At 54.1% G+C, this 27,937-nt stretch overlaps 1 protein-coding gene across 1 annotated transcript in view; it reads left to right on the plus strand.

Moving 5' to 3' along the window:
• Window positions 1-27,937, plus strand: part of ATRNL1 (attractin like 1) — a 656,009-nt gene that overhangs the window by 67,584 nt on the left and 560,488 nt on the right. Inside the window, exons 3-4 of the mRNA XM_083149894.1 lie at window positions 16,157-16,240; window positions 18,560-18,673. Of these exons, the coding sequence (XP_083006020.1) occupies window positions 16,157-16,240; window positions 18,560-18,673 (198 nt within the window). The remainder of the gene's footprint in view (window positions 1-16,156; window positions 16,241-18,559; window positions 18,674-27,937) is intronic.

Raw genomic sequence — 27,937 nt, forward strand, 5'->3', positions numbered from 1 at the left:
CGTCTCCCTGCTCGGTGGTACAGTGGTAGCGGTGTATTGTGCTGTACGTCTCCCTGCTCGGTCGTACAGTAGCAGCGGTGTATTGTACTGTACGTCTCTCTGCTCGGTGGTACAGTGGCAGCGGTGTATTGTACTGTACGTCTCCCTGCTCGGTGGTACAGTAGCAGCGGTGTATTGTGCTGTACGTCTGCCTGCTCGGTGGCACAGTAGCAGCGGTGTGTTGTGCTGTACGTCTCCCTGCTCGGTGGTACAGTAGCAGCGGTGTATTGTGCTGTACGTCTCCCTGCTCGGTGGTACAGTGGTAGCGGTGTATTGTGCTGTACATCTCCCTGCTCGGTGGTACAGTAGCAGCGGTGTATTGTGCTGTACGTCTGCCTGCTCGGTGGCACAGTAGCAGCGGTGTGTTGTGCTGTACGTCTCCCTACTCGGTGGCACAGTAGCAGCGGTGTGTTGTGCTGTACGTCTCCCTGCTCGGTGGTACAGTAGCAGCGGTATATTGTGCTGTACGTCTTTCTGCTCAGTGGCACAGTGACAGCGGTGTATTGTACTGTACGTCTCCCTGCTCGGTGGTACAGTGGCAGCGGTGTATTGTGCTGTACGTCTCCCTGCTCGGTAGCAGAGTGACAGCGGTGTATTGTGCTGTACGTCTCCCTGCTCGGTGGTACAGTAGCAGCGGTGTATTGTGCTGTACGTCTCCCTGCTCGGTGGTACAGTAGCAGCGGTGTATTGTACTATACGTCTCCCTGCTCGGTGGTACACTGTCAGCGGTGTATTGTGCTGTACGTCTCCCTGCTCGGTGTCACAGTGGCAGCGGTGTATTGTGCTGTACATCTCCCTGCTCGGTGGTACAGTAGCAGCGGTGTATTGTGCTGTACGTCTCCCTGCTCAGTGGTACAGTAGCAGCGGTGTGTTGTACTGTACGTCTCCCTACTCGGTGGTACAGTGGTAGCGGTGTATTGTGCTGTACGTCTCCCTGCTTGGTGGTACAGTGGTAGCGGTGTATTGTGCTGTACGTCTCCCTGCTCGGTGGCACAGTAGCAGCGGCGTATTGTGCTGTACGTCTCCCTGCTTGGTGGTACAGTGGTAGCGGTGTATTGTGCTGTACGTCTCCCTGCTCGGTGGCACAGTAGCAGCGGTGTGTTGTGCTGTACGTCTCCCTGCTCGATGGCACAGTGGCAGCGGTGTATTGTGCTGTACGTCTCCCTGCTCGGTGGCACAGTAGCAGCGGTGTGTTGTGCTGTACGTCTCCCTGCTCGATGGCACAGTGGCAGCGGTGTATTGTGCTGTATGTCTCCCTGCTCGGTGGCACAGTAGCAGCGGTGTATTGTGCTGTACGTCTCCCTGCTCGGTGGTACAGTGGCAGCGGTGTATTGTGCTGTACGTCTCCCTGCTCGGTGGCACAGTAGCAGCAGTGTATTGTGCTGTACGTCTCCCTGCTCGGTGGTACAGTGGCAGCAGTGTATTGTGCTGTACGTCTCCCTGCTCGGTGGTACAGCGGCAGCGGTGTATTGTGCTGTACGTCTCCCTGCTCGGTGGTACAGTAGCAGCGGTGTATTGTGCTGTACGTCTGCCTGCTCGGTGGCACAGTAGCAGCGGTGTATTGTGCTGTACGTCTCCCTGCTCGGTGGCACAGTAGCAGCGGTGTGTTGTGCTGTACGTCTCCCTGCTCGATGGCACAGTGGCAGCGGTGTATTGTGCTGTACGTCTCCCTGCTCGGTGGCACAGTAGCAGCGGTGTATTGTGCTGTACGTCTCCCTGCTCGGTGGTACAGTGGCAGCGGTGTATTGTGCTGTACGTCTCCCTGCTCGGTGGCACAGTGGCAGCAGTGTATTGTGCTGTACGTCTCCCTGCTCGGTGGTACAGTGGCAGCAGTGTATTGTGCTGTACGTCTCCCTGCTCGGTGGTACAGCGGCAGCGGTGTATTGTGCTGTACGTCTCCCTGCTCGGTGGTACAGTAGCAGCGGTGTATTGTGTTGGACGTCTCCCTGCTCGGTGGCACAGTAGCAGCGGTGTACTGTGCTGTACGTCTCCCTGCTCGGTGGCACAGTGATAGCGGTGTATTGTGCTGTATGTCTCCCTGCTCGGTGGCACAGTATCAGCGGTGTATTGTGCTGTACGTCTCCCTGCTCGGTGGTACAGTAGCAGCGGTGTATTGTGCTGTACGTCTGCCTGCTCGGTGGCACAGTAGCAGCGGTGTGTTGTGCTGTTCGTCTCCCTGCTCGGTGGTACAGTAGCAGCGGTGTATTGTGCTGTACGTCTCCCTGCTCGGTGGTACAGTGGTAGCGGTGTATTGTGCTGTACATCTCCCTACTCGGTGGCACAGTAGCAGCTGTGTGTTGTGCTGTACGTCTCCCTGCTCGGTGGTACAGTAGCAGCGGTATATTGTGCTGTACGTCTCTCTGCTCGGTGGCACAGTAGCAGCTGTGTACTGTGCTGTACGTCTTCCTGCTCGGTGGCACATTAGCAGCAGTGTATTGTGCTGTACGTCTCCCTGCTCGGTGGTACAGTAGCAGCGGTGTATTGTGCTGTACGTCTCCCTGCTCGGTGGTACAGTAGCAGCGGTGTATTGTGCTGTACGTCTCCCTGCTCGGTGGCACAGTAGCAGCGGTGTATTGTGCTGTACGTCTCCCTGCTCGGTGTTACAGTAGCAGCGGTGTATTGTGCTGTACGTCTCCCTGCTCGGTGGTACAGCAGCAGCGGTGTATTGTGCTGTACGTCTCCCTGCTCGGTGGTGCAGTAGCAGCGGTGTATTGTGCTGTACGTCTCCCTGCTCTGTGGCACAGGAGCAGCGGTGTATTGTACTATACGTCTCCCTGCTCGGTGGTACAGTAGCAGCGGTGTATTGTGCTGTACGTCTCCCTGCTCGGTGGTACAGTAGCAGCGGTGTATTGTACTATACGTCTCCCTGCTCGGTGGTACAGTAGCAGTGGTGTATTGTGCTGTACGTCTCCCTGCTCGGTGGTACAGTGTCAGCGGTGTATTGTGCTGTACGTCTCCCTGCTCGGTGGCACAGTAACAGCGGTGTATTGTGCTGTACGTCTCCCTGCTCGGTGGTACAGTGGCAGCAGTGTATTGTGCTGTACGTCTCCCTGCTTGGTGGTGCAGCGGTGTATTGTGCTGTACGTCTCCCTGCTCGGTGGTACAGTAGCAGCGGTGTATTGTGCTGGACGTCTCCCTGCTCGGTGGCACAGTAGCAGCGGTGTATTGTGCTGTACGTCTCCCTGCTCGGTGGTACAGTGGTAGCGGTGTATTGTGCTGTACGTCTCCCTGCTCGGTGGCACAATGACAGCGGTGTATTGTGCTGTATGTCTCCCTGCTCGGTGGCACAGTATCAGCGGTGTATTGTGCTGTACGTCTCCCTGCTCGGTGGTACAGTAGCAGCGGTGTATTGTGCTGTACGTCTGCCTGCTCGGTGGCACAGTAGCAGCGGTGTATTGTGCTGTACGTCTCCCTGCTCGGTGGTACAGTAGCAGCGGTGTATTGTGCTGTACGTCTCCCTGCTCGGTGGTACAGTGGTAGCGGTGTATTGTGCTGTACATCTCCCTACTCGGTGGCACAGTAGCAGCGGTGTGTTGTGCTGTACGTCTCCCTGCTCGGTGGTACAGTAGCAGCGGTATATTGTGCTGTACGTCTCTCTGCTCGGTGGCACAGTAGCAGCTGTGTACTGTGCTGTACGTCTCCCTGCTCGGTGGCACATTAGCAGCAGTGTATTGTGCTGTACGTCTCCCTGCTCGGTGGTACAGTAGCAGCGGTGTATTGTGCTGTACGTCTCCCTGCTCGGTGGTACAGTAGCAGCGGTGTATTGTGCTGTACGTCTCCCTGCTCGGTGGTACAGTAGCAGCGGTGTATTGTGCTGTACGTCTCCCTGCTCGGTGGTACAGTAGCAGTGGTGTATTGTGCTGTACGTCTCCCTGCTCGGTGGCACAGGAGCAGCGTGTATTGTACTATACGTCTCCCTGCTCGGTGGTACAGTAGCAGCGGTGTATTGTGCTGTACGTCTCCCTGCTCGATGGTACAGTGTCAGCGGTGTATTGTGCTGTACGTCTCCCTGTTCGGTGGCACAGGAGCAGCGGTGTATTGTACTATACGTCTCCCTGCTCGGTGGTACAGTAGCAGTGGTGTATTGTGCTGTACGTCTCCCTGCTCGGTGGCACAGGAGCAGCGGTGTATTGTACTATACGTCTCCCTGCTCGGTGGTACAGTAGCAGCGGTGTATTGTGCTGTACGTTTCCCTGCTCGGTGGTACAGTGTCAGCGTTGTATTGTGCTGTACGTCTCCCTGCTCGGTGGCACAGTGACAGCGGTGTATTGTACTGTACATCCCCCTGCTCGGTGGCACAGTAGCAGCGGTGTATTGTGCTGTACGTCTCCCTGCTCGGTGGCTTAGTAGCAGCGGTGTATTGTGCTGTACGTCTCCCTGTGGTACAGTGGCAGCGGTGTATTGTGCTGTACGTCTCCCTGCTCGGTGGTACAGTGGTAGCGGTGTATTGTGCTGTACGTCTCCCTGCTCGATGGTGCAGTAGCAGCAGTGTATTGTGCTGTACGTCTCCCTGCTCGGTGGTACAGTAGCAGCGGTGTATTGTGCTGTACGTCTCCCTGCTCGGTGGCACAGTAGCAGCGGTGTATTGTGCTGTACGTCTCCCTGCTCGGTGGCACAGTAGCAGCGGTGTATTGTGCTGTACGTCTCTCTGCTCGGTGGCACAGTAGCAGCGGTGTATTGTGCTGTACGTCTCCCTGTGGTACAGAGTGTCGCTGTGAGGAAGGGGGTTTATCTGGGCCGATATGTATAGCTCCTCTGTCACTGGGGAATGCTTGTCTAGGACTGGTGCCAGCCTGGGGGCACACTGCCCTGAGGTCAGGGGGCATCTCCCTCCTGGCGGAGTTATTGTGGCCTGACCACTGCAGTGAATAAATCAGTTCAACAAACACAGAGGTTGGCGAGTTACCTTCCTCCAGTCACTTTGTGTGACCCTGACGTCACGTGGAGGAAATTAAAGAATAATATTTTTTTTGCTGCAAAAGTGTTAATGAGCCTCAAGCTGATAACAGCCACTAATGGTCTTCTGTTTCGTCTAGCAATATTTAGTGTCTATGTATGTACTATGTATACATGTATATGTGTGTATGTATATATGTATATGTGCATATATATATATATATATATATATATATATATATATATATATATATATATATATATATAGCATAGTTGCCTACCCTCCTGCATTCTGGAGACTCCCTGACATAGCAGCAATCTCCCTATCTCCCTCATCAGTCTAGCAATCTCCCCCCATGTCACCTAGTCCAAATTACACTGTTACACCATAGTTACCTCCCCTCCTGCATTCTGCAGGAGACTCCCTGACATAGCAGCAATCTCCCTCTCTCCATAATTAGTCTAGCAATCTCCCTCATGTCACCTAGCCCACATTACACTGTTACATCATAGTTACCTCCCCTCCTGCATTCTTCAGGAGACTCCCTGACAGAGCAGCAATCTCCCTCTCTCCCTCATTAGTCTAGCAATCTCCCTCATGTCACCTAGCCCACATTACACTATTACACCATAGTTCAGGGGTTCCCAAACTTTTTTGACTCACGGCACCCTGAAGCATCAGAATTTTTTTCGCGGCACCCCTAGGCTAAAGGTTTCTCATTGAGAAAGTCAGAAACAAATATTAAATTGAATAATTTATGTTTGCATCTCATCCTTAGGATCACTTATGTTGTAATTGACAAAATGTACTTCTGTTTGTCCATAATTTGACTATTATATTGGATATAAATAACTTGAATTGATCCTGGACCATCAACCCAGGGCACCCCTGCAAGTCCCCCAAGGCACCCCAGGGTGCCACGGCACACAGTTTGGGAACCACTGCCATAGTTACCTCCCCTCTTGCATTCTGCAGTAGACTCCCGGACATAGCAGCAATCTCCCTCATTAGTCTAGCAATCTCCCTCATGTTACCTAGCTCACATTACACTGTTACATTGTAGTCACCTCCCCTCCTGCATTCTGCAGGAGACTCCCTGAAATAGCAGCTATCTCCCTCTCTCCCTCATTAGTCTAGCAATCTCCCTCATGTCACCTAGCCCACATTACACTGTTACACCGTAGTTATCTCCCCTCCTGCATTCTGCAGAAGACTCCCTGACATAGCAGCAATCTCCATCTCTCTCTCTCATTAGTCTAGCAATCTCCCTCATGTCACCTAGCTCACATTACACTGTTACATCGTAGTCACCTCCCCTCCTGCATTCTGCAGGAGACCCTCTGACATAGCAGCAATCTCCCTCTCTCCCTCATTAGTCTAGCAATCTCCCTCATGTCACCTAGCCCACATTACACTGTTACACCATAGTTACCTCCCCTCCTGCATTCTGCAGGAGACTCCCTGACATAGCAGCAATCTCCCTCTCTACCTCATTAGTCCAGCAATCTCCCTCATGTTACCTAGCTCACATTACACTGTTACATTGTAGTCACCTCCCCTCCTGCATTCTGCAGGAGACTCCCTGAAATAGCAGCAATCTCCCTCTCTCCTTCATTAGTCTAGCACTCTCCCTTATGTCACCTAGCCCACATTACACTGTTACATCATAGTTACCTCCTCACCTGCATTCTGCAGGAGACTCCCTGACATAGCAGCAATCTCCCTCTCTCCCTCATTAGTCTAGCAATCTCCCTCAGGTCACGTAGCCCACATTACACTGTTACATCATAGTTACCTCCCCTCCTGCATTCTACAGGAGACTCCCTGACATAGCAGCAATCTCCCTCTCTCCCTCATTAGTCTAGCACTCTCCCTTATGTCACCTAGCCCACATTACACTGTTACATCATAGTTACCTCCCCTCCTGCATTCTGCAAGAGACTCCCTGAAATAGCAGCAATCTCCCTCTCTCCCTCATTAGTCTAGCAATCTCCCTCATGTCACCTAGCCCACATTACACTGTTACACCGTAGTTATCTCCCCTCCTGCATTCTGCAGAAGACTCCCTGACATAGCAGCAATCTCCATCTCTCTCTCATTAGTCTAGCAATCTCCCTTATGTCACCTAGCTTACATTACACTGTTACATCGTAGTCACCTCCCCTCCTGCATTCTGCAGGAGACTCCCTGAAATAGCAGCAATCTCCCTGTCTCCCTCATTAGTCTAGCAATCTCCCTCATGTCACCTAGCCCACATTATACTGTTACACCATAGTTACCTCCCCTCCTGCATTCTGCAGGAGACTCCCTGACATAGCAGCAATCTCCCTCTCTACCTCATTAGTCTAGCAATCTCCCTCATGTCACCTAGCCCACATTACACTGTTACATCATAGTTACCTCCCCTCCTGCATTCTGCAGGAGACTCCCTGAAATAGCAGCAATCTCCCTCTCTCCTTCATTAGTCTAGCACTCTCCCTTATGTCACCTAGCCCACATTACACTGTTACATCATAGTTACCTCCCCTCCTGCATTCTGCAGATGACTCCCTGACATAGCAGCAATCTCCCTCTCTCACTCATTAGTCTAGCAATCTCCCTCATGTCACCTAGCCCACATTACACTGTTACATCATAGTTACCTCCCCTCCTGCATTCTGCAGGAGACTCCCTGGCATAGCAGCAATCTCCCTCTCTCCCTCATTAGTCTAGCAATCTCCCTCATGTCACCTAGCTCACATTACACTGTTACATTTCTGGGGGGAAAAAGGAATGAGAAACAGATACATTTACACTGAATCATCAGCGCCATTTCCCAGCACTTTACCAAGTATAGTTGCTCTTACTAACTGCTTTGGGGATCATCTACATTTGGATATAAGTCATTTTACAAGATTCCTCTCAGGTGTAGCAGTACACACCCACGCTTCTAGCTGCCACGTTTATCATCTCTTTTCACAATCTCTCCATATATAGAACTGGACACACCCTCTGGGTGGAGCATGGCACGCCCCCTCAATGGGCACTGTGCAAAATTCTGCTACTTACTATAATCTCCCTGAAACTAGTTTTCAAAAGTAGGCAAGTATGCTATATATATATCGCTTTGGGCAAGATGTGTTAAGCCTTGAAAAGTGATAAAAAGGAGAGTGATAAACCTCCAGCCAATCAGAGCCTACTTGTCATTTTTCAAACCCAGTCTATGACATGAAACCAGGCGTTACTGTGTATCCCCCAGGCTGCAGCCATGTTACACACAGGGAGTCCCGGGACCAGGCGTCACTGTGTATCCCCCAGGCTGTAGCCATGTTACACACAGGGGGTCCCGGGACCAGGCGTCACTGTGTATCCCCCAGGCTGTAGCCATGTTACACACAGGGGGTCCCGGGACCGGGCGTTACTGTGTATCCCCCAGGCTGCAGCCATGTTACACACAGGGGGTCCCGGGACCGGGCGTTACTGTGTATCCCCCAGGCTGCAGCCATGTTACACACAGGGGGTCCCGGGACCGGGCGTTACTGTGTATCCCCCAGGCTGCAGCCATGTTACACACAGGGGGTCCCGGGACCGGGCATTACTGTGTATCCCCCAGGCTGTAGCCATCATACACAGAGGGGGTCCGGGGACCGGGCGTTACTGTGTATCCCCCAGGCTGCAGTCATGTTACACACAGGGGGTCCCGGGACCAGGCGTTACTGTGTATCCCCCAGGCTGCAGCCATGTTACACACAGGGGGTCCGGGGACCAGGCGTTACTGTGTATCCCCCAGGCTGCAGCCATGTTACTTACAGGGGGTCCCGGGACCGGGCGTTACTGTGTATCCCCCAGGCTGCAGCCATGTTACACACAGGGGGTCCCGGGACCGGGCGTTACTGTGTATCCCCCAGGCTGCAGCCATGTTACACACAGGGGGTCCGGGGACCAGGCGTTACTGTGTATCCCCCAGGCTGCAGCCATGTTACACACAGGGGGTCCGGGGACCAGGCGTTACTGTGTATCCCCCAGGCTGCAGCCATGTTACACACAGGGGGTCCGGGGACCGGGCGTTACTGTGTATCCCCCAGGCTGTAGCCATGTTACACACAGGGGGTCCGGGGACCGGGCGTTACTGTGTATCCCCCAGGCTGCAGCCATGTTACACACAGGGGTCCGGGGACCGGGCGTTACTGTGTATCCCCCAGGCTGCAGCCATGTTACACACAGGGGGTCCGGGGACCGGGCGTTACTGTGTATCCCCCAGGCTGCAGCCATGTTACACACAGGGGGTCCGGGGACCAGGCGTTACTGTGTATCCCCCAGGCTGCAGCCATGTTACACACAGGGGGTCCGGGGACCGGGCGTTACTGTGTATCCCCCAGGCTGCAGCCATGTTACACACAGGGGGTCCGGGGACCAGGCGTTACTGTGTATCCCCCAGGCTGCAGCCATGTTACACACAGGGGGTCCGGGGACCGGGCGTTACTGTGTATCCCCCAGGCTGTAGCCATCATACACAGAGGGGGTCCGGGGACCGGGCGTTACTGTGTATCCCCCAGGCTGCAGCCATGTTACACACAGGGAGTCCCGGGACCAGGCGTCACTGTGTATCCCCCAGGCTGTAGCCATGTTACACACAGGGGGTCCCGGGACCAGGCGTCACTGTGTATCCCCCAGGCTGTAGCCATGTTACACACAGGGGGTCCCGGGACCGGGCGTTACTGTGTATCCCCCAGGCTGCAGCCATGTTACACACAGGGGGTCCCGGGACCGGGCGTTACTGTGTATCCCCCAGGCTGCAGCCATGTTACACACAGGGGGTCCCGGGACCGGGCGTAACTGTGTATCCCCCAGGCTGCAGCCATGTTACACACAGGGGGTCCCGGGACCGGGCATTACTGTGTATCCCCCAGGCTGTAGCCATCATACACAGAGGGGGTCCGGGGACCGGGCGTTACTGTGTATCCCCCAGGCTGCAGCCATGTTACACACAGGGGGTCCCGGGACCAGGCGTTACTGTGTATCCCCCAGGCTGCAGCCATGTTACACACAGGGGGTCCGGGGACCAGGCGTTACTGTGTATCCCCCAGGCTGCAGCCATGTTACTTACAGGGGGTCCCGGGACCGGGCGTTACTGTGTATCCCCCAGGCTGCAGCCATGTTACACACAGGGGGTCCCGGGACCGGGCGTTACTGTGTATCCCCCAGGCTGCAGCCATGTTACACACAGGGGGTCCGGGGACCAGGCGTTACTGTGTATCCCCCAGGCTGCAGCCATGTTACACACAGGGGGTCCGGGGACCAGGCGTTACTGTGTATCCCCCAGGCTGCAGCCATGTTACACACAGGGGGTCCGGGGACCGGGCGTTACTGTGTATCCCCCAGGCTGTAGCCATGTTACACACAGGGGGTCCGGGGACCGGGCGTTACTGTGTATCCCCCAGGCTGCAGCCATGTTACACACAGGGGTCCGGGGACCGGGCGTTACTGTGTATCCCCCAGGCTGCAGCCATGTTACACACAGGGGGTCCGGGGACCGGGCGTTACTGTGTATCCCCCATGCTGCAGCCATGTTACACACAGGGGGTCCGGGGACCAGGCGTTACTGTGTATCCCCCAGGCTGCAGCCATGTTACACACAGGGGGTCCGGGGACCGGGCGTTACTGTGTATCCCCCAGGCTGCAGCCATGTTACACACAGGGGGTCCGGGGACCAGGCGTTACTGTGTATCCCCCAGGCTGCAGCCATGTTACACACAGGGGGTCCGGGGACCGGGCGTTACTGTGTATCCCCCAGGCTGTAGCCATCATACACAGAGGGGGTCCGGGGACCGGGCGTTACTGTGTATCCCCTAGGCTGCAGCCATGTTACACACAGGGGGTCCCGGGACCAGGCGTTACTGTGTATCCCCCAGGCTGCAGCCATGTTACACACAGGGGGTCCGGGGACCAGGCGTTACTGTGTATCCCCCAGGCTGCAGCCATGTTACACACAGGGGGTCCGGGGACCGGGCGTTACTGTGTATCCCCTAGGCTGTAGCCATGTTACACACAGGGGGTCCGGGGACCGGGCGTTACTGTGTATCCCCCAGGCTGCAGCCATGTTACACACAGGGGTCCGGGGACCGGGCGTTACTGTGTATCCCCCAGGCTGCAGCCATGTTACACACAGGGGGTCCGGGGACCGGGCGTTACTGTGTATCCCCCAGGCTGCAGCCATGTTACACACAGGGGGTCCGGGGACCGGGCGTTACTGTGTATCCCCCAGGCTGCAGCCATGTTACACACAGGGGGTCCGGGGACCAGGCGTTACTGTGTATCCCCCAGGCTGCAGCCATGTTACACACAGGGGGTCCGGGGACCGGGCGTTACTGTGTATCCCCCAGGCTGTAGCCATGTTACACACAGGGGGTCCGGGGACCGGGCGTTACTGTGTATCCCCCAGGCTGCAGCTATGTTACACACAGGGGGTCCGGGGACCAGGCGTTACTGTGTATCCCCCAGGCTGCAGCCATGTTACACACAGGGGGTCCGGGGACCGGGCGTTACTGTGTATCCCCCAGGCTGTAGCCATCATACACAGAGGGGGTCCGGGGACCGGGCGTTACTGTGTATCCCCCAGGCTGTAGCCATTATACACAGAGGGGGTCCGGGGACCGGGCGTTACTGTGTATCCCCCAGGCTGCAGCCATCATACACAGAGGGGGTCCGGGGACCGGGCGTTACTGTGTATCCCCCAGGCTGCAGCCATATTACACACAGGGGGTCCCGGGACTGGGCATTACTGTGTATCCCCCAGGCTGTAGCCATGTTACACACAGGGGGTCCCGGGACCGGGCGTTACTGTGTATCCCCCAGGCTGCAGCCATGTTACACACAGGGGTCAGGGGACCGGGCGTTACTGTGTATCCCCCAGGCTGTAGCCATGTTACACACAGGGGGTCCCGGGACCAGGCGTTACTGTGTATCTCCCAGGCTGCAGCCATGTTACACACAGGGGTCCGGGGACCGGTCGTTACTGTGTATCCCCCAGGCTGCAGCCATGTTACACACAGGGGGTCCGGGGACCAGGCGTTACTGTGTATCCCCCAGGCTGCAGCCATCATACACAGAGGGGGTCCCGGGACCGGGCGTTACTGTGTATCCCCCAGGCTGCAGCCATGTTACACACTGGGGGTCCCGGGACCGGGCGTTACTGTGTATCCCCCAGGCTGCAGCCATGTTACACACAGGGGTCCGGGGACCAGGCGTTACTGTGTATCCCCCAGGCTGCAGCCATGTTACACACAGGGGGTCCGGGGACCAGGCGTTACTGTGTATCCCCCAGGCTGCAGCCATGTTACACACAGGGGGTCCGGGGACCAGGCGTTACTGTGTATCCCCCAGGCTGCAGCCATGTTACACACAGTGGGTCCCGGGACCGGGCGTTACTGTGTATCCCCCAGGCTGCAGCCATGTTACACACAGGGGGTCCCGGGACCAGGCGTTACTGTGTATCCCCCAGGCTGCAGCCATGTTACACACAGTGGGTCCCGGGACCGGGCGTTACTGTGTATCTCCCAGGCTGCAGCCATGTTACACACAGTGGGTCCCGGGACCGGGCGTTACTGTGTATCCCCCAGGCTGCAGCCATGTTACACACAGGGGGTCCCGGGACCAGGCGTTACTGTGTATCCCCTAGGCTGCAGCCATGTTACACACAGTGGGTCCCGGGACCGGGCGTTACTGTGTATCTCCCAGGCTGCAGCCATGTTACACACAGTGGGTCCCGGGACTGGGCGTTACTGTGTATCCCCCAGGCTGCAGCCATGTTACACACAGGGGGTCCCGGCACCGGGCGTTACTGTTTATCCCCCAGGCTGCAGCCATGTTACTCACAGGGGGTCCCGGGACTGGGCATTACTGTGTATCCCCCAGGCTGTAGCCATGTTACACACAGGGGGTCCGGGGACCGGGCGTTACTGTGTATCCCCCAGGCTGCAGCCATGTTACACACAGGGGGTCCGGGGACCGGGCGTTACTGTGTATCCCCCAGGCTGCAGCCATGTTACACACAGGGGGTCCCGGGACCGGGCGTTACTGTGTATCCCCCAGGCTGCAGCCATGTTACACACAGGGGGTCCGGGGACCGGGCGTTACTGTGTATCCCCCAGGCTGTAGCCATGTTACACACAGGGGGTCCCGGGACTGGGCATTACTGTGTATCCCCCAGGCTGCAGCCATGTTACACACAGGGGGTCCGGGTACCGGGCGTTACTGTGTATCCCCCAGGCTGTAGCCATGTTACACACAGGGGGTCCCGGGACCGGGCGTTACTGTGTATCCCCCAGGCTGCAGCCATGTTACACACAGTGGGTCCCGGGACCGGGCGTTACTGTGTATCCCCCAGGCTGCAGCCATGTTACACACAGTGGGTCCCGGGACCGGGCGTTACTGTGTATCCCCCAGGCTGTAGCCATTATACACAGAGGGGGTCCGGGGACCGGGCGTTACTGTGTATCCCCCAGGCTGTAGCCATGTTACACACAGGGGGTCCCGGGACCGGGCGTTACTGTGTATCCCCCAGGCTGCAGCCATGTTACACACAGTGGGTCCCGAGACCGGGCGTTACTGTGTATCCCCCAGGCTGTAGCCATCATACACAGAGGGGGTCCTGGGACCGGGCGTTACTGTGTATCCCCCAGGCTGCAGCCATGTTACACACAGGGGGTCCGGGGACCAGGCGTTACTGTGTATCCCCCAGGCTGCAGCCATGTTACACACAGGGCGTCCTGGGACCGGGCGTTACTGTGTATCCCCCAGGCTGCAGCCATCATACACAGAGGGGGTCCGGGGACCGGGCGTTACTGTGTATCCCCCAGGCTGCAGCCATGTTACACACAGGGGGTCCGGGGACCAGGCGTCACTGTGTATCCCCCAGGCTGCAGCCATGTTACACACAGGGGGTCCGGGACCGGGCGTTACTGTGTATCCCCCAGGCTGCAGCCATGTTACACACAGGGGGTCCTGGGACCGGGCGTTACTGAGTATCCCCCAGGCTGCAGCCATGTTACACACAGGGGGGTCCGGGGACCGGGCGTTACTGTGTATCCCCCAGGCTGCAGCCATGTTACACACAGGGGGTCCGGGGACCGGGCGTTACTGTGTACCCCCCAGGCTGCAGCCATGTTACACACAGGGGGTCCCGGGACCAGGCGTTACTGTGTATCCCCCAGGCTGTAGCCATGTTACACACAGGGGGTCCGGGGACCGGGCGTTACTGTGTATCCCCCAGGCTGCAGCCATGTTACACACAGGGGTCCGGGGACCGGGCGTTACTGTGTATCCCCCAGGCTGCAGCCATGTTACACACAGGGGGGTCCGGGGACCGGGCGTTACTGTGTATCCCCCAGGCTGCAGCCATGTTACACACAGGGGGTCCGGGGACCGGGCGTTACTGTGTATCCCCCAGGCTGCAGCCATGTTACACACAGGGGGTCCGGGGACCAGGCGTTACTGTGTATCCCCCAGGCTGCAGCCATGTTACACACAGGGGGTCCGGGGACCGGGCGTTACTGTGTATCCCCCAGGCTGTAGCCATGTTACACACAGGGGGTCCGGGGACCGGGCGTTACTGTGTATCCCCCAGGCTGCAGCTATGTTACACACAGGGGGTCCGGGGACCAGGCGTTACTGTGTATCCCCCAGGCTGCAGCCATGTTACACACAGGGGGTCCGGGGACCGGGCGTTACTGTGTATCCCCCAGGCTGCAGCCATGTTACACACAGGGGGTCCGGGGACCAGGCGTCACTGTGTATCCCCCAGGCTGCAGCCATGTTACACACAGGGGGTCCGGGGACCGGGCGTTACTGTGTATCCCCAGGCTGTAGCCATCATACACAGAGGGGGTCCGGGGACCGGGCGTTACTGTGTATCCCCCAGGCTGTAGCCATCTGTAACGATCAGATCAGGTGACCGATCAAATTAAAGTATGCCTCCCGTTATTATTGTTATGTGAGATTAATGGTTGTCTGATATTGTTGTAAAGTTATGTCTCCTGTGATTATTATGTTTGGAATCAGGAAATGTCTTGTAGTATGTGGGTAACCTGTAGGTGACCCAGGGAGTTTGAGGTCTGTATTCTCTCAGATTGACCATCTGTAGAAATCCTTTGAAGGTAGGATGCCAGATAAAGATCTGAGACCCCTCATAAACCGTGGCCCAGAAGAGAGGACAGTCTCCCCCACCCAGTTAGACCTCTTATCAGTGAAGCCTGCCAGTTATCAATCCCTTTGGAAACGACAGACAAATTCTTCATGTGAAAGGTCCCATATCTATGGACATCCCCTAGTGATCAGCAAGAGAAGGGGTTAAAAATCCCAAGGGTGGGATGGATGAGGGAGGCTGCAGATAAAACCTCTGTACCTTTGAATACCTAGTTGTACTTCTTGGGGATCAGCATCGAAGCTGGAAGCGACCATTGATTTTTTTGTGGCGACCCCCCCCCCCCCCCATGCCAGAATTTGTATTTACGTGTAAGATACAGTTCTGTAATTTCTTTTATACCCTTTTATTTCTGAATTGTATTTATCTTGTGTGTGCTTTTAAAATCATTGTACTATCTTGTAACCATTTTTATCCCTTAAAGCTCTGTAGTATTTCTAGGAATAAATAATACATATTTCCAGTCTCTGATTCTTTGTTCTTAAGACTCATTAGCCTCAGAAGAGAACACTACAACGTTACCATTTTTATACGGCATTGTGTGGTCAGGTGCGAGCCAAGCCGCTCCTTGCGCAGTTTCAAGCGCTAAAATCAGGTTTTGGCTGGTGGCAGTGTACCTCAAAGAGGGGACCCGAGTGTCCAAAGTGAACCCCAGTCACGGCCGGAGCTGCTCAGATTGACATATCGGAGCAGGTGACCGGTGGGTCCATGACACCATCATACACACAGGGGGTCCCGGGACCAGGCATCACTGTGTATCTCCCAGGCTGTAGCCATCATACACAGAGGGGGTCCCAGGACTGGGCATTACTGTGTATTTCCCAGGCTGCAGCCATGTTACACACAGGGGGTCCCGGGACCGGGCATTACTGTGTATCCCCCAGGCTGTAGCCATGTTACACACAGGGGGTCCTGCGTATACTGTATATGGGCGTCACTGTGTATCCCCCAGGCTGTAGCCATGTTACACGCAGGGGGTCCTGCGTATACTGTATACGGGAGTTACTGGGTGGTATAACCGGCTTTGCTTTGTTTTGCAGGCTGACCGAGCCCTCCGGCTTCCTGACGGACGGACCCATCAACTACAAATACAAAACCAAGTGCACATGGCTGATAGAAGGCTAGTGAGTATTTCCTGATCTGGGGGTGCATCCTGGGGCATGTGATCCCCGATAACAGACACTAGTTCCTGTGCTGTATACAGTATATATATGGCCCTATGACACCAGCTATATACTGTGTTCTCTTCTCTCCATGGTAACCGGAGCTTAGACCTGAGAAATGGTGCATCAGGAGTATGAGACAATGACCGACAAGCGGCAATCTTCTGCGCCAGTCCCAGAGCCCATGGGAAACTCGCATTATGCCCAAATACCAGCAGAACCCTCTGTATTGTAGATTGTACCCCCAGGAATCTCCGTGTGACAATGATAAGGACACATAATGGTATTGTACTTGCTGAAATGCCCACTGGGGGGCGTTGTTGCATAGGGATTAATGGAGGTTATTGGATTGCCCTGTTATAATGCATATGTCCTGCAGCAGCGCTACTAGAAAGTTTGTGTTCTCCTGACAAAAATGTTTATGGTGCCCCCCATACATTAATTATGGTTTTTTTTACCTAGGGTTTCTTGCTTATTGCCAAGAGTTATCTGCTCATTGCCATGCTCATTGTCAGGAAGTTACATGCTCTTTGCCAGGGGTTACATGCTCGTTGCCAGGGGTTAACTGCTTGTTTCCAGGGGGTTACATTCTCGTTGCCAGGAAGTTACATTCTCATTGCAAGGGAGTTACAGTCTCGTTGCAAGGGAGTTACAGTCTCGTTGCCAGGGAGTTAGGTACTTGTTTCCTAGCACGGCGCCCGTCGAGTCCCACGTTTTTAACGCACTTTGAAAATCGGTCGCATCGCATGCCATTATAACGCAACTATTATTGTTAACGCAACGCCACGATCAACGTCAACCCGAAGTGTGGCGAGCGCAGCGAGCCCGCGAGGTGAAGCGTAACGTCTGAAGTAATGCGTGTCCGCTCGCCACGCTTCGGACTCGGTGGCTCTCTGCGCTCGCCGCACTATATAACATCAACTCCACGCCGACATGGATAGTGGGGGTATGAGAAGGCCGGAGGATGCGTACCACCGCCCCTCGCGGGCTCGCTGCGCTCACCACGCTTCGGGTTGACGTTGCATGCGATGCGATCGCCCGATTTTTGCGACCCGATTGCATACAATTAAAATCTGTGGCGCCGTGCTAGGAAACAAGTACCGGGAGTTACAGTCTCGTTGACAGGGGTTATTGCTTGTTGCCAGGGGTTACTTGCTGTGATCGGACTCCTGCCCTTATGCTCTGGGTACGCAGATAGCGGTTCCTGGTCTCATGGGACCTGGCTAATAGGGGATTCCCTGTTACCGTCAGTAACCGCCTGGCTCTGTCACCCTATGCACGGTGACAGAGCCACCTGACGCAGATCAGTAGGTAATGACACGCCTGTATGCACGGTGACAGAGCCACCTGACGCAGATCAGTAGGTAATGACACACCTGTATGCACGGTGACAGAACCACCTGACCCAGATCTATAGGTAACGACACACCTGTATGCACGGTGACCGAGCCACCTGACGCAGATCAGTAGGTAACGACACACCTGTATGCACGGTGACCGAGCCACCTGACGCAGATCAGTAGGTAACGACACACCTGTATGCACGGTGACCGAGCCACCTGACGCAGATCAGTAGGTAACGACACACCTGTATGCACGGTGACCGAGCCACCTGACGCAGATCAGTAGGTAACGTCACACCTGTATGCACAGTGACTGAGCCACCTGGCGCAGATCAGTAGGTAACGACACACCTGTATGCACGGTGACCGAGCCACCTGGCGCAGATCAGTAGGTAACGACACACCTGTATGCACGGTGACCGAGCCACCTGACACAGATCAGTAGGTAACGACACACCTGTATGCACGGTGACAGAGCCACCTGACCCATATCTACAGGTAACGTCACACCTGTATGCACGGTGACAGAGCCACCTGACCCAGATCAGTAGGTAACGACACACCTGTATGCACAGTGACAGAGCCACCTGACCCAGATCAATAGGTAACGACACTGTGACCCTCAGTGTCCTTTGATGCCTTCTATTTATTTATTTTATTTATTTCTTATATAGTCCAGTGTATTCCGTTGCGCTTTACAATAGGAGACAGTGATACAACAAACTGGGTATTTACAGACAGTGAAAGGTATGAGGGCCCTGCTCGCAATCTTACAATCCGCTCCAGGCTCATCTCCCCCCTCCTGCATCCCGGGTGTATCACTTTAGTTCTATGCCTGGCTGTCATTCTGTGGGTGTCATGCCGGTGGAGGGTGGGAATAAGGTTTCGCTGAGAACGTAATGCTGAGATATAACCTTCTCTCCCTCCTCTCTTCCAGCCCCAATGCCGTCCTGAGGCTGCGATTCAATCACTTTGCCACGGAATGCAGCTGGGACCACATGTATGTGTATGACGGAGATTCTATATATTCCCCTCTAATCGCCGTCCTGAGGTGAGGCCCGGTCTGTGACATTGTACCTGCCGGGGAGAATCCCCCCATACTCCAGTGCTGGCAACATACGCTGCACAAGGGATAATCTGACATACGATGTATCTGTCTGTTTGTCTCTCTCTCTGCCTATGTCTTTCTGTCTGCCCGTCCCTCTGCCCGTCCCTCTGCCCATCTGCCCGTCTGCCTGTCCCTCTGCCGGTCCCTCTGCATGGATATAACACACTATAGTGCTGCTGTGTGTAATGTACTGTGTAAGACTTTACCCACAATTTCCCATCTCCAGCGTTAGATGTGGCTTCCTGTCTGCCCGTCCCTCTGCCTGTCCCTCTGCCTGTCCCTCTGCCCGTCTGCCTGTCCCTCTGCCCATCTGCCTGTCCCTCTGCCCGTCCCTCTGCCCGTCCCTCTGCCCGTCCCTCTGCCTGTCCCTCTGCCTGTCCCTCTGCCCGTCTGCCTGTCCCTCTGCCCATCTGCCTGTCCCTCTGCCTGTCCCTCTGCCCATCTGCCCGTCTGCCTGTCCCTCTGCCCGTCTGCCTGTCCCTCTGCCGGTCCCTCTGCATGGATATAACACACTATAGTGCTGCTGTGTGTAATGTACTGTGTAAGACTTTACCCACAATTTCCCATCTCCAGCGTTAGATGCGGCTTCCTGTCTGCCCGTCCCTCTGCCTGTCCCTCTGCCCGTCTGCCTGTCCCTCTGCCCATCTGCCTGTCCCTCTGCCCGTCCCTCTGCCTGTCCCTCTGCCTGTCCCTCTGCCCGTCTGCCTGTCCCTCTGCCCATCTGCCTGTCCCTCTGCCCATCTGCCTGTCCCTCTGCCCGTCCCTCTGCCCGTCTGCCTGTCCCTCTGCCCATCTGCCTGTCCCTCTGCCCGTCCCTCTGCCCGTCCCTCTGCCTGTCCCTCTGCCCGTCTGCCTGTCCCTCTGCCCGTCTGCCTGTCCCTCTGCCTGTCCCTCTGCCTGTCCCTCTGCCTGTCCCTCTGCCTGTCCCTCTGCCCGTCCCTCTGCCCGTCTGCCTGTCCCTCTGCCTGTCCCTCTGCCTGTCCCTCTGCCTGTCCCTCTGCCCGTCTGCCTGTCCCTCTGCCCGTCCCTCTGCCTGTCCCTCTGCCCGTCTGCCTGTCCCTCTGCCCATCTGCCTGTCCCTCTGCCCGTCCCTCTGCCCGGATATAACACACTATAGTGCTGCTGTGTGTGACTTTACCCACAATTCCCATCTCCAGCGTTAGATGCGGCTTCCTGTTTGTTAGGTACTACAGAGGATTTAGGTGTGACGGAATACGGTCACTATGTCGACTGTATGTCTACAGGGCTTAGGTTGACACATGAAATAGGTCGACATGGCTGAAAATTCATTTGGACCTTTGACTGTCGACCTACCCATTGTCAACTTAATGTTTGTGTCGACCATCTGGCCATGTGGACCTTAGTCCTGTCGACCTATTTCATGTGTCGACCTAAACCTTGTTGACTTTTAGTCGTCGACCTTCATATTATCACCTGAATGACCCGTAACAGGTCTAAAATAGTGTTTGTACCTTCGTGCCTCTGTTGTACCAATGTACCAGGATGTGCCATACGGTGGCGCCCTCTAGTGGCAGTTACAGGGATCCTCCTCTGAGAACATATATACATCAGATTGTGTGTGGGCGCGCCCTCTAGTGGCAGTTACAGGGATCCTCCTCTGAGAACATATATACATCAGAGAGTGTATGGGCGCGCCCTCTAGTGGCAGTTACTGGGATCCTCCTCTGAGAACATATATACATCAGAGAGTGTATGGGCGCGCCCTCTAGTGGCAGTTACTGGGATCCTCCTCTGAGAACATATATACATCAGAGTGTGTATGGGCGCGCCCTCTAGTGGCAGTTACAGGGATCCTCCTCTGAGAACATATATACATCAGAGAGTGTATGGGCGCGCCCTCCAGTGGCAGTTACAGGGATCCTCCTCTGAGAACATATATACATCAGAGAGTGTATGGGCGCGCCCTCTAGTGGCAGTTACTGGGATCCTCCTCTGAGAACATATATACATCAGAGAGTGTATGGGCGCGCCCTCTAGTGGCAGTTACTGGGATCCTCCTCTGAGAACATATATACATCAGAGTGTGTATGGGCGCGCCCTCTAGTGGCAGTTACAGGGATCCTCCTCTGAGAACATATATACATCAGAGAGTGTATGGGCGCGCCCTCCAGTGGCAGTTACAGGGATCCTCCTCTGAGAACATATATACATCAGAGAGTGTATGGGCGCGCCCTCTAGTGGCAGTTACTGGGATCCTCCTCTGAGAACATATATACATCAGAGTGTGTATGGGCGCGCCCTCTAGTGGCAGTTACAGGGATCCTCCTCTGAGAACATATATACATCAGAGAGTGTATGGGCGCGCCCTCCAGTGGCAGTTACAGGGATCCTCCTCTGAGAACATATATACATCAGAGAGTGTATGGGCGCGCCCTCTAGTGGCAGTTACAGGGATCCTCCTCTGAGAACATATATACATCAGAGAGTGTATGGGCGCGCCCTCTAGTGGCAGTTACAGGGATCCTCCTCTGAGAACATATATACATCAGAGAGTGTATGGGCGCGCCCTCTAGTGGCAGTTACAGGGATCCTCCTCTGAGAACATATATACATCAGAGAGTGTATGGGCGCGCCCTCCAGTGGCAGTTACAGGGATCCTCCTCTGAGAACATACATACATCAGAGAGTGTACGGGCGCGCCCTCTAGTGGCAGTTACAGGGATTCTCCTCTGAGAGCATATATACATCAGAGAGTGTATGGGCGCGCCCTCTAGTGGCAGTTACAGGGATCCTCCTCTGAGAACATATATACATCAGAGAGTGTACGGGCGCGCCCTCTAGTGGCAGTTACTGGGATTCTCCTCTGAGAACATATATACATCAGAGAGTGTATGGGCGCGCCCTCTAGTGGCAGTTACAGGGATCCTCCTCTGAGAACATATATACATCAGAGAGTGTATGGGCGCGCCCTCTAGTGGCAGTTACTGGGATTCTCCTCTGAGAACATATATACATCAGAGAGTGTATGGGCGCGCCCTCCAGTGGCAGTTACAGGGATCCTCCTCTGAGAACATATATACATCAGAGAGTGTATGGGCGCGCCCTCTAGTGGCAGTTACAGGGATCCTCCTCTGAGAATATATATACATCAGAGAGTGTATGGGCGCGCCCTCTAGTGGCAGTTACAGGGATCCTCCTCTGAGAATATATATACATCAGAGAGTGTATGGGCGCGCCCTCTAGTGGCAGTTACAGGGATCCTCCTCTGAGAACATACATACATCAGAGAGTGTATGGGCACGCCCTCTAGTGGCAGTTACAGGGATCCTCCTCTGAGAACATACATGCATCAGAGAGTGTACGTTCGTGCCCTCTAGTGGCAGTTACTGGGATTCTCCTCTGAGAACATACATACATCAGAGAGTGTATGGGCGCGCCCTCTAGTGGCAGTTACAGGGATCCTCCTCTGAGAACATACATGCATCAGAGAGTGTATGGGCGCGCCCTCTAGTGGCAGTTACAGGGATCCTCCTCTGAGAACATATATACATCAGAGAGTGTATGGGCGCGCCCTCTAGTGGCAGTTACAGGGATCCTCCTCTGAGAACATATATACATCAGAGAGTGTATGGGCGCGCCCTCTAGTGGCAGTTACAGGGATCCTCCTCTGAGAACATATATACATCAGAGAGTGTATGGGCGCGCCCTCTAGTGGCAGTTACAGGGATCCTCCTCTGAGAACATACATACATCAGAGAGTGTATGGGCACGCCCTCTAGTGGCAGTTACAGGGATCCTCCTCTGAGAACATACATGCATCAGAGAGTGTACGTTCGTGCCCTCTAGTGGCAGTTACTGGGATTCTCCTCTGAGAACATACATACATCAGAGAGTGTATGGGCGCGCCCTCTAGTGGCAGTTACAGGGATCCTCCTCTGAGAACATACATGCATCAGAGAGTGTATGGGCGCGCCCTCTAGTGGCAGTTACAGGGATCCTCCTCTGAGAACATATATACATCAGAGAGTGTATGGGCGCGCCCTCTAGTGGCAGTTACAGGGATCCTCCTCTGAGAACATATATACATCAGAGAGTGTATGGGCGCGCCCTCTAGTGGCAGTTACAGGGATCCTCCTCTGAGAACATATATACATCAGATTGTGTGTGGGCGTGCCCTCTAGTGGCAGTTACAGGGATCCTCCTCTGAGAACATATATACATCAGAGAGTGTATGGGCCGCCCTCTAGTGGCAGTTACATGGTTCTTCCTCTGAGAACATATATACATCAGAGAGTGTATGGGCGCGCCCTCTAGTGGCAGTTACAGGGATCCTCCTCTGAGAACATATATACATCAGAGAGTGTATGGGCGCGCCCTCTAGTGGCAGTTACAGGGATCCTCCTCTGAGAACATATATACATCAGAGAGTGTATGGGCGCGCCCTCCAGTGGCAGTTACAGGGATTCTCCTCTGAGAACATACATACATCAGAGAGTGTACGGGCGCGCCCTCTAGTGGCAGTTACAGGGATTCTCCTCTGAGAGCATATATACATCAGAGAGTGTATGGGCGCGCCCTCTAGTGGCAGTTACAGGGATCCTCCTCTGAGAACATATATACATCAGAGAGTGTATGGGCGCGCCCTCTAGTGGCAGTTACTGGGATTCTCCTCTGAGAACATATATACATCAGAGAGTGTATGGGCGCGCCCTCTAGTGGCAGTTACAGGGATCCTCCTCTGAGAACATATATACATCAGAGAGTGTATGGGCGCGCCCTCTAGTGGCAGTTACTGGGATTCTCCTCTGAGAACATATATACATCAGAGAGTGTATGGGCGCGCCCTCCAGTGGCAGTTACAGGGATCCTCCTCTGAGAACATATATACATCAGAGAGTGTATGGGCGCGCCCTCTAGTGGCAGTTACAGGGATCCTCCTCTGAGAATATATATACATCAGAGAGTGTATGGGCGCGCCCTCTAGTGGCAGTTACAGGGATCCTCCTCTGAGAATATATATACATCAGAGAGTGTATGGGCGCGCCCTCTAGTGGCAGTTACAGGGATCCTCCTCTGAGAACATACATACATCAGAGAGTGTATGGGCACGCCCTCTAGTGGCAGTTACAGGGATCCTCCTCTGAGAACATACATGCATCAGAGAGTGTATATTCGTGCCCTCTAGTGGCAGTTACTGGGATTCTCCTCTGAGAACATACATACATCAGAGAGTGTATGGGCGCGCCCTCTAGTGGCAGTTACAGGGATCCTCCTCTGAGAACATACATGCATCAGAGAGTGTATGGGCGCGCCCTCTAGTGGCAGTTACAGGGATCCTCCTCTGAGAACATATATACATCAGAGAGTGTATGGGCGCGCCCTCTAGTGGCAGTTACAGGGATCCTCCTCTGAGAACATATATACATCAGAGAGTGTATGGGCGCGCCCTCTAGTGGCAGTTACAGGGATCCTCCTCTGAGAACATACATACATCAGAGAGTGTATGACGCGCCCTCCAGTGGCAGTTACAGGGATCCTCCTCTGAGAACATATATACATCAGATTGTGTGTGGGCGCGCCCTCTAGTGGCAGTTACAGGGATCCTCCTCTGAGAACATATATACATCAGAGAGTGTATGGGCGCGCCCTCTAGTGGCAGTTACATGGTTCTTCCTCTGAGAACATATATACATCAGATTGTGTGTGGGCGCGCCCTCTAGTGGCAGTTACAGGGATCCTCCTCTGAGAACATATATACATCAGAGAGTGTATGGGCGCGCCCTCTAGTGGCAGTTACAGGGATCCTCCTCTGAGAACATATATACATCAGAGAGTGTATGGGCGCGCCCTCTAGTGGCAGTTACAGGGATCCTCCTCTGAGAACATACATACATCAGAGAGTGTATGGCGCGCCCTCCAGTGGCAGTTACAGGGATCCTCCTCTGAGAACATATATACATCAGATTGTGTGTGGGTGCGCCCTCTAGTGGCAGTTACAGGGATCCTCCACTGAGAACATATATACATCAGAGAGTGTATGGGCGCGCCCTCTAGTGGCAGTTACATGGTTCTTCCTCTGAGAACATATATACATCAGATTGTGTGTGGGCGCGCCCTCTAGTGGCAGTTACAGGGATCCTCCTCTGAGAACATATATACATCAGAGAGTGTATGGGCGCGCCCTCTAGTGGCAGTTACAGGGATCCTCCTCTGAGAACATATATACATCAGATTGTGTGTGGGCGCGCCCTCTAGTGGCAGTTACAGGGATCCTCCTCTGAGATCATCCATGCATCAGAGAGTGTATGGGCGCGCCCTCTAGTGGCAGTTACTGGGATTCTCCTCTGAGAACATACATACATCAGAGAGTGTATGGGCGCGCCCTCTAGTGGCAGTTACAGGGATCCTCCTCTGAGAACATATATACATCAGAGAGTGTATGGGCGCGCCCTCTAGTGGCAGTTACAGGGATTCTCCTCTGAGATTATACATACATCAGAGAGTGTATGGGCACGCCCTCTAGTGGCAGTTACAGGGATTCTCCTCTGAGATTATACATGCATCAGAGAGTGTATGGGCGCGCCCTCTAGTGGCAGTTACAGGGATCCTCCTCTGAGAACATATATACATCAGAGTGTGTATGGGCGCGCCCTCTAGTGGCAGTTACAGGGATTCTCCTCTGAGATTATACATGCATCAGAGAGTGTATGGTTGCGCCCTCTAGTGGCAGTTACAGGGATTCTCCTCTGAGAACATACATACATCAGAGAGTGTATGAGCTAACATGTGGAAGGAGAAGTTGGTTTTCAGCATATTTGCGTCTGTGGCCCTTTATATATTTCTGGCATTGTTAGAGAGCCGCAGACGGGGAGCTCAGGAACGTGTCCCTGCGACGTGGAGAAAGCGCAGCTGTGCAAGTGTCTGCTTGTCATTAATGAGACATGAAAGCAGAGCCGATATTGATTCCCGGGCACGGAGCGGTTCCCTGGTGTCTGAGAAGTAGGTTAGGAACTCCCGAGTCTCAGTTCATTATATGCTCCTAGGTCTGTGAGTTCTGCGCTGTCTAATTGTACCCAGTCGCTCGCTACGCCAGGGACGCATCGATTTCTCCTTATTGCAGCCGTCACTCTGTCATTCTGATAATGAAAGTTCAGCTGCTGTCTCCCTGCTGCTCCCCATCTCCTCAGTGAGAGGGAGAGGAGGCACGTTCTCCTCCTCGTCATCCGTGGGACTCGCTGCAGTGTATTATGTGTGCAGTGCCTGTAATCAGTAAGCCCATGCTAACAACTAACCAGGCCCCCCAATTATCTCTCACTATTATGTATTTACAGTGTCTTATATGGCTAAAACTGAACTTCTAATCTTCCATCCCCAGAACATCCCCTCTTCTCCCACTATCTCCATCAGCATTGGTGAAACCGAGATCACCTCCACCGACCAAACGCGCTGCCTCGGTGTCATCAATGACTCCTCCCTCTCTTTCACCCCCACATTCGTGCTCTCTCACAGTCTTGCCGCTTTCACCTACGCAACGTCTCACCATTCAGACCATTCCTCTCCACTGACGCGACCAAAATTCCCATTCACTCTCTTGTCATCTCCCGCCTTGACTACTGCAACATCCTTCTCTCTGGGCTACCTCTCACCCGCCTCGCACCTCTCCAATCCATTCTTAATGCTGCTGCTAGGCTCATCTTCCTCTCCCGCCGCTCTACCTCCGCCTCCCCCCTCTGTCTATCTCTTCACTCGCTCCCCATTCCTTTCCGAGTTCTCTTTAAACTCCTCACCACCACCTACAAGGCTCTCTCCTCCTCCACCGCTCCTTACCTCTCTTCACTGATCTCTATCCACACTCCCTCCCGTCCTCTTCGCTCCATCGCTGACTGACCTCTCACCTAATCACCTCCTCCCACTCCCGTGTCCAAGACTTCTCTCGCGCTGCCCCCCTGCACTGGAACAACCTCCCGCCACCCATCAGGCTATCTGATTCCCTTACCTCCTTCAAGCGCTCCCTCAAAACCCACTTTTTTCGACTAGCCTATCCCTCCTCCTAACCTCTTTTGATCCTCCTATCCTGCCTCCGTTCCCCTCCGTTCCTACTTATCCTGTTGTTTTTCGTTCGTCCACCCACCTATTTTTAGTATGTTAACTCTTATGAGCAGGGTCCTCCTGCCTCACGTACTCACCCTACCTCTTTACCTCACCTGTGCTCCTGTCCTGTTCTTCCCTTCCTCTAATTCAACTTCAGTCTCCTCGACAATTTTGACACCTACTTCTGAACTGATGCTGATTTTATTTCTACCAGCTATACCCCTATTTATACTGTATTTTATCATCACACCCTGTACGTTACCTTGTCATTTGTTTTTTGTTTGCTATGTACGGCGCTGCAGACACTTTGCGGCGCCTTATAAATAAACGTACTACTACTACTACTTATATAGAGCAGCAGATTCCGTTACAGTGTCTTATATAGCGCAGCAGATTCCGTTACAGTGTCTTATTTAGCGCAGCAGATTCTGTTACAGTGTCTTATATAGCACAGCAGATTCTGTTACAGTGTCTTATATAGCGCTGCAGATTCCATTAGTGTCTTATATAGCGCAGCAGATTCTGTTACAGTGTCTTATATAGCGCTGCAGATTCCGTTACAGTGTCTTATATAGCGCAGCAGATTCCGTTACAGTGTCTTATATAGCGCAGCAGATTCCATTACAGTGTCTTATATAGCGCAGCAGAATCCGTTACAGTGTCATATATAGCTTAGCAGATTCCGTTACAGTGTCTTATATAGCGCAGCAGATTCCGTTACAGTGTCTTATATAGAGCAGCAGTTTCCGTTACAGCGTCTTATATAGCGCAGCAGATTCCGTTACAGTGTCTTATATACTGTAGTAGCAGATTCCTTTACAGTGTCTTATATACTGTAGCAGCAGATTCCGTTACAGTGTCTTATATAGCGCAGCAGATTCCGTTACAGCGTCTTATATACTGTAGCAGCAGATTCCGTTACAGTGTCTTATATAGCGCAGCAGATTCCGTTACAGCGTCTTATATAGCACAGCAGATTCCGTTACAGTGTCTTATATAGCGCAGCAGATTCCGTTACAGAGTCTTATATAGCGCAGCAGATTCTGTTACAGTGTCTTATATAGCGCAGCAGATTCCGTTACAGCGTCTTATATAGCGCAGCAGATTCCATTACAGCGTCTTATATAGCACAGCAGATTCCGTAACAGCGTCTTA

Source organism: Crinia signifera, chromosome 6 (assembly GCF_055691185.1).
Source record: "Crinia signifera chromosome 6, ASM5569118v1, whole genome shotgun sequence".
NCBI classification, from domain to species: Eukaryota; Metazoa; Chordata; class Amphibia; order Anura; family Myobatrachidae; genus Crinia; species Crinia signifera.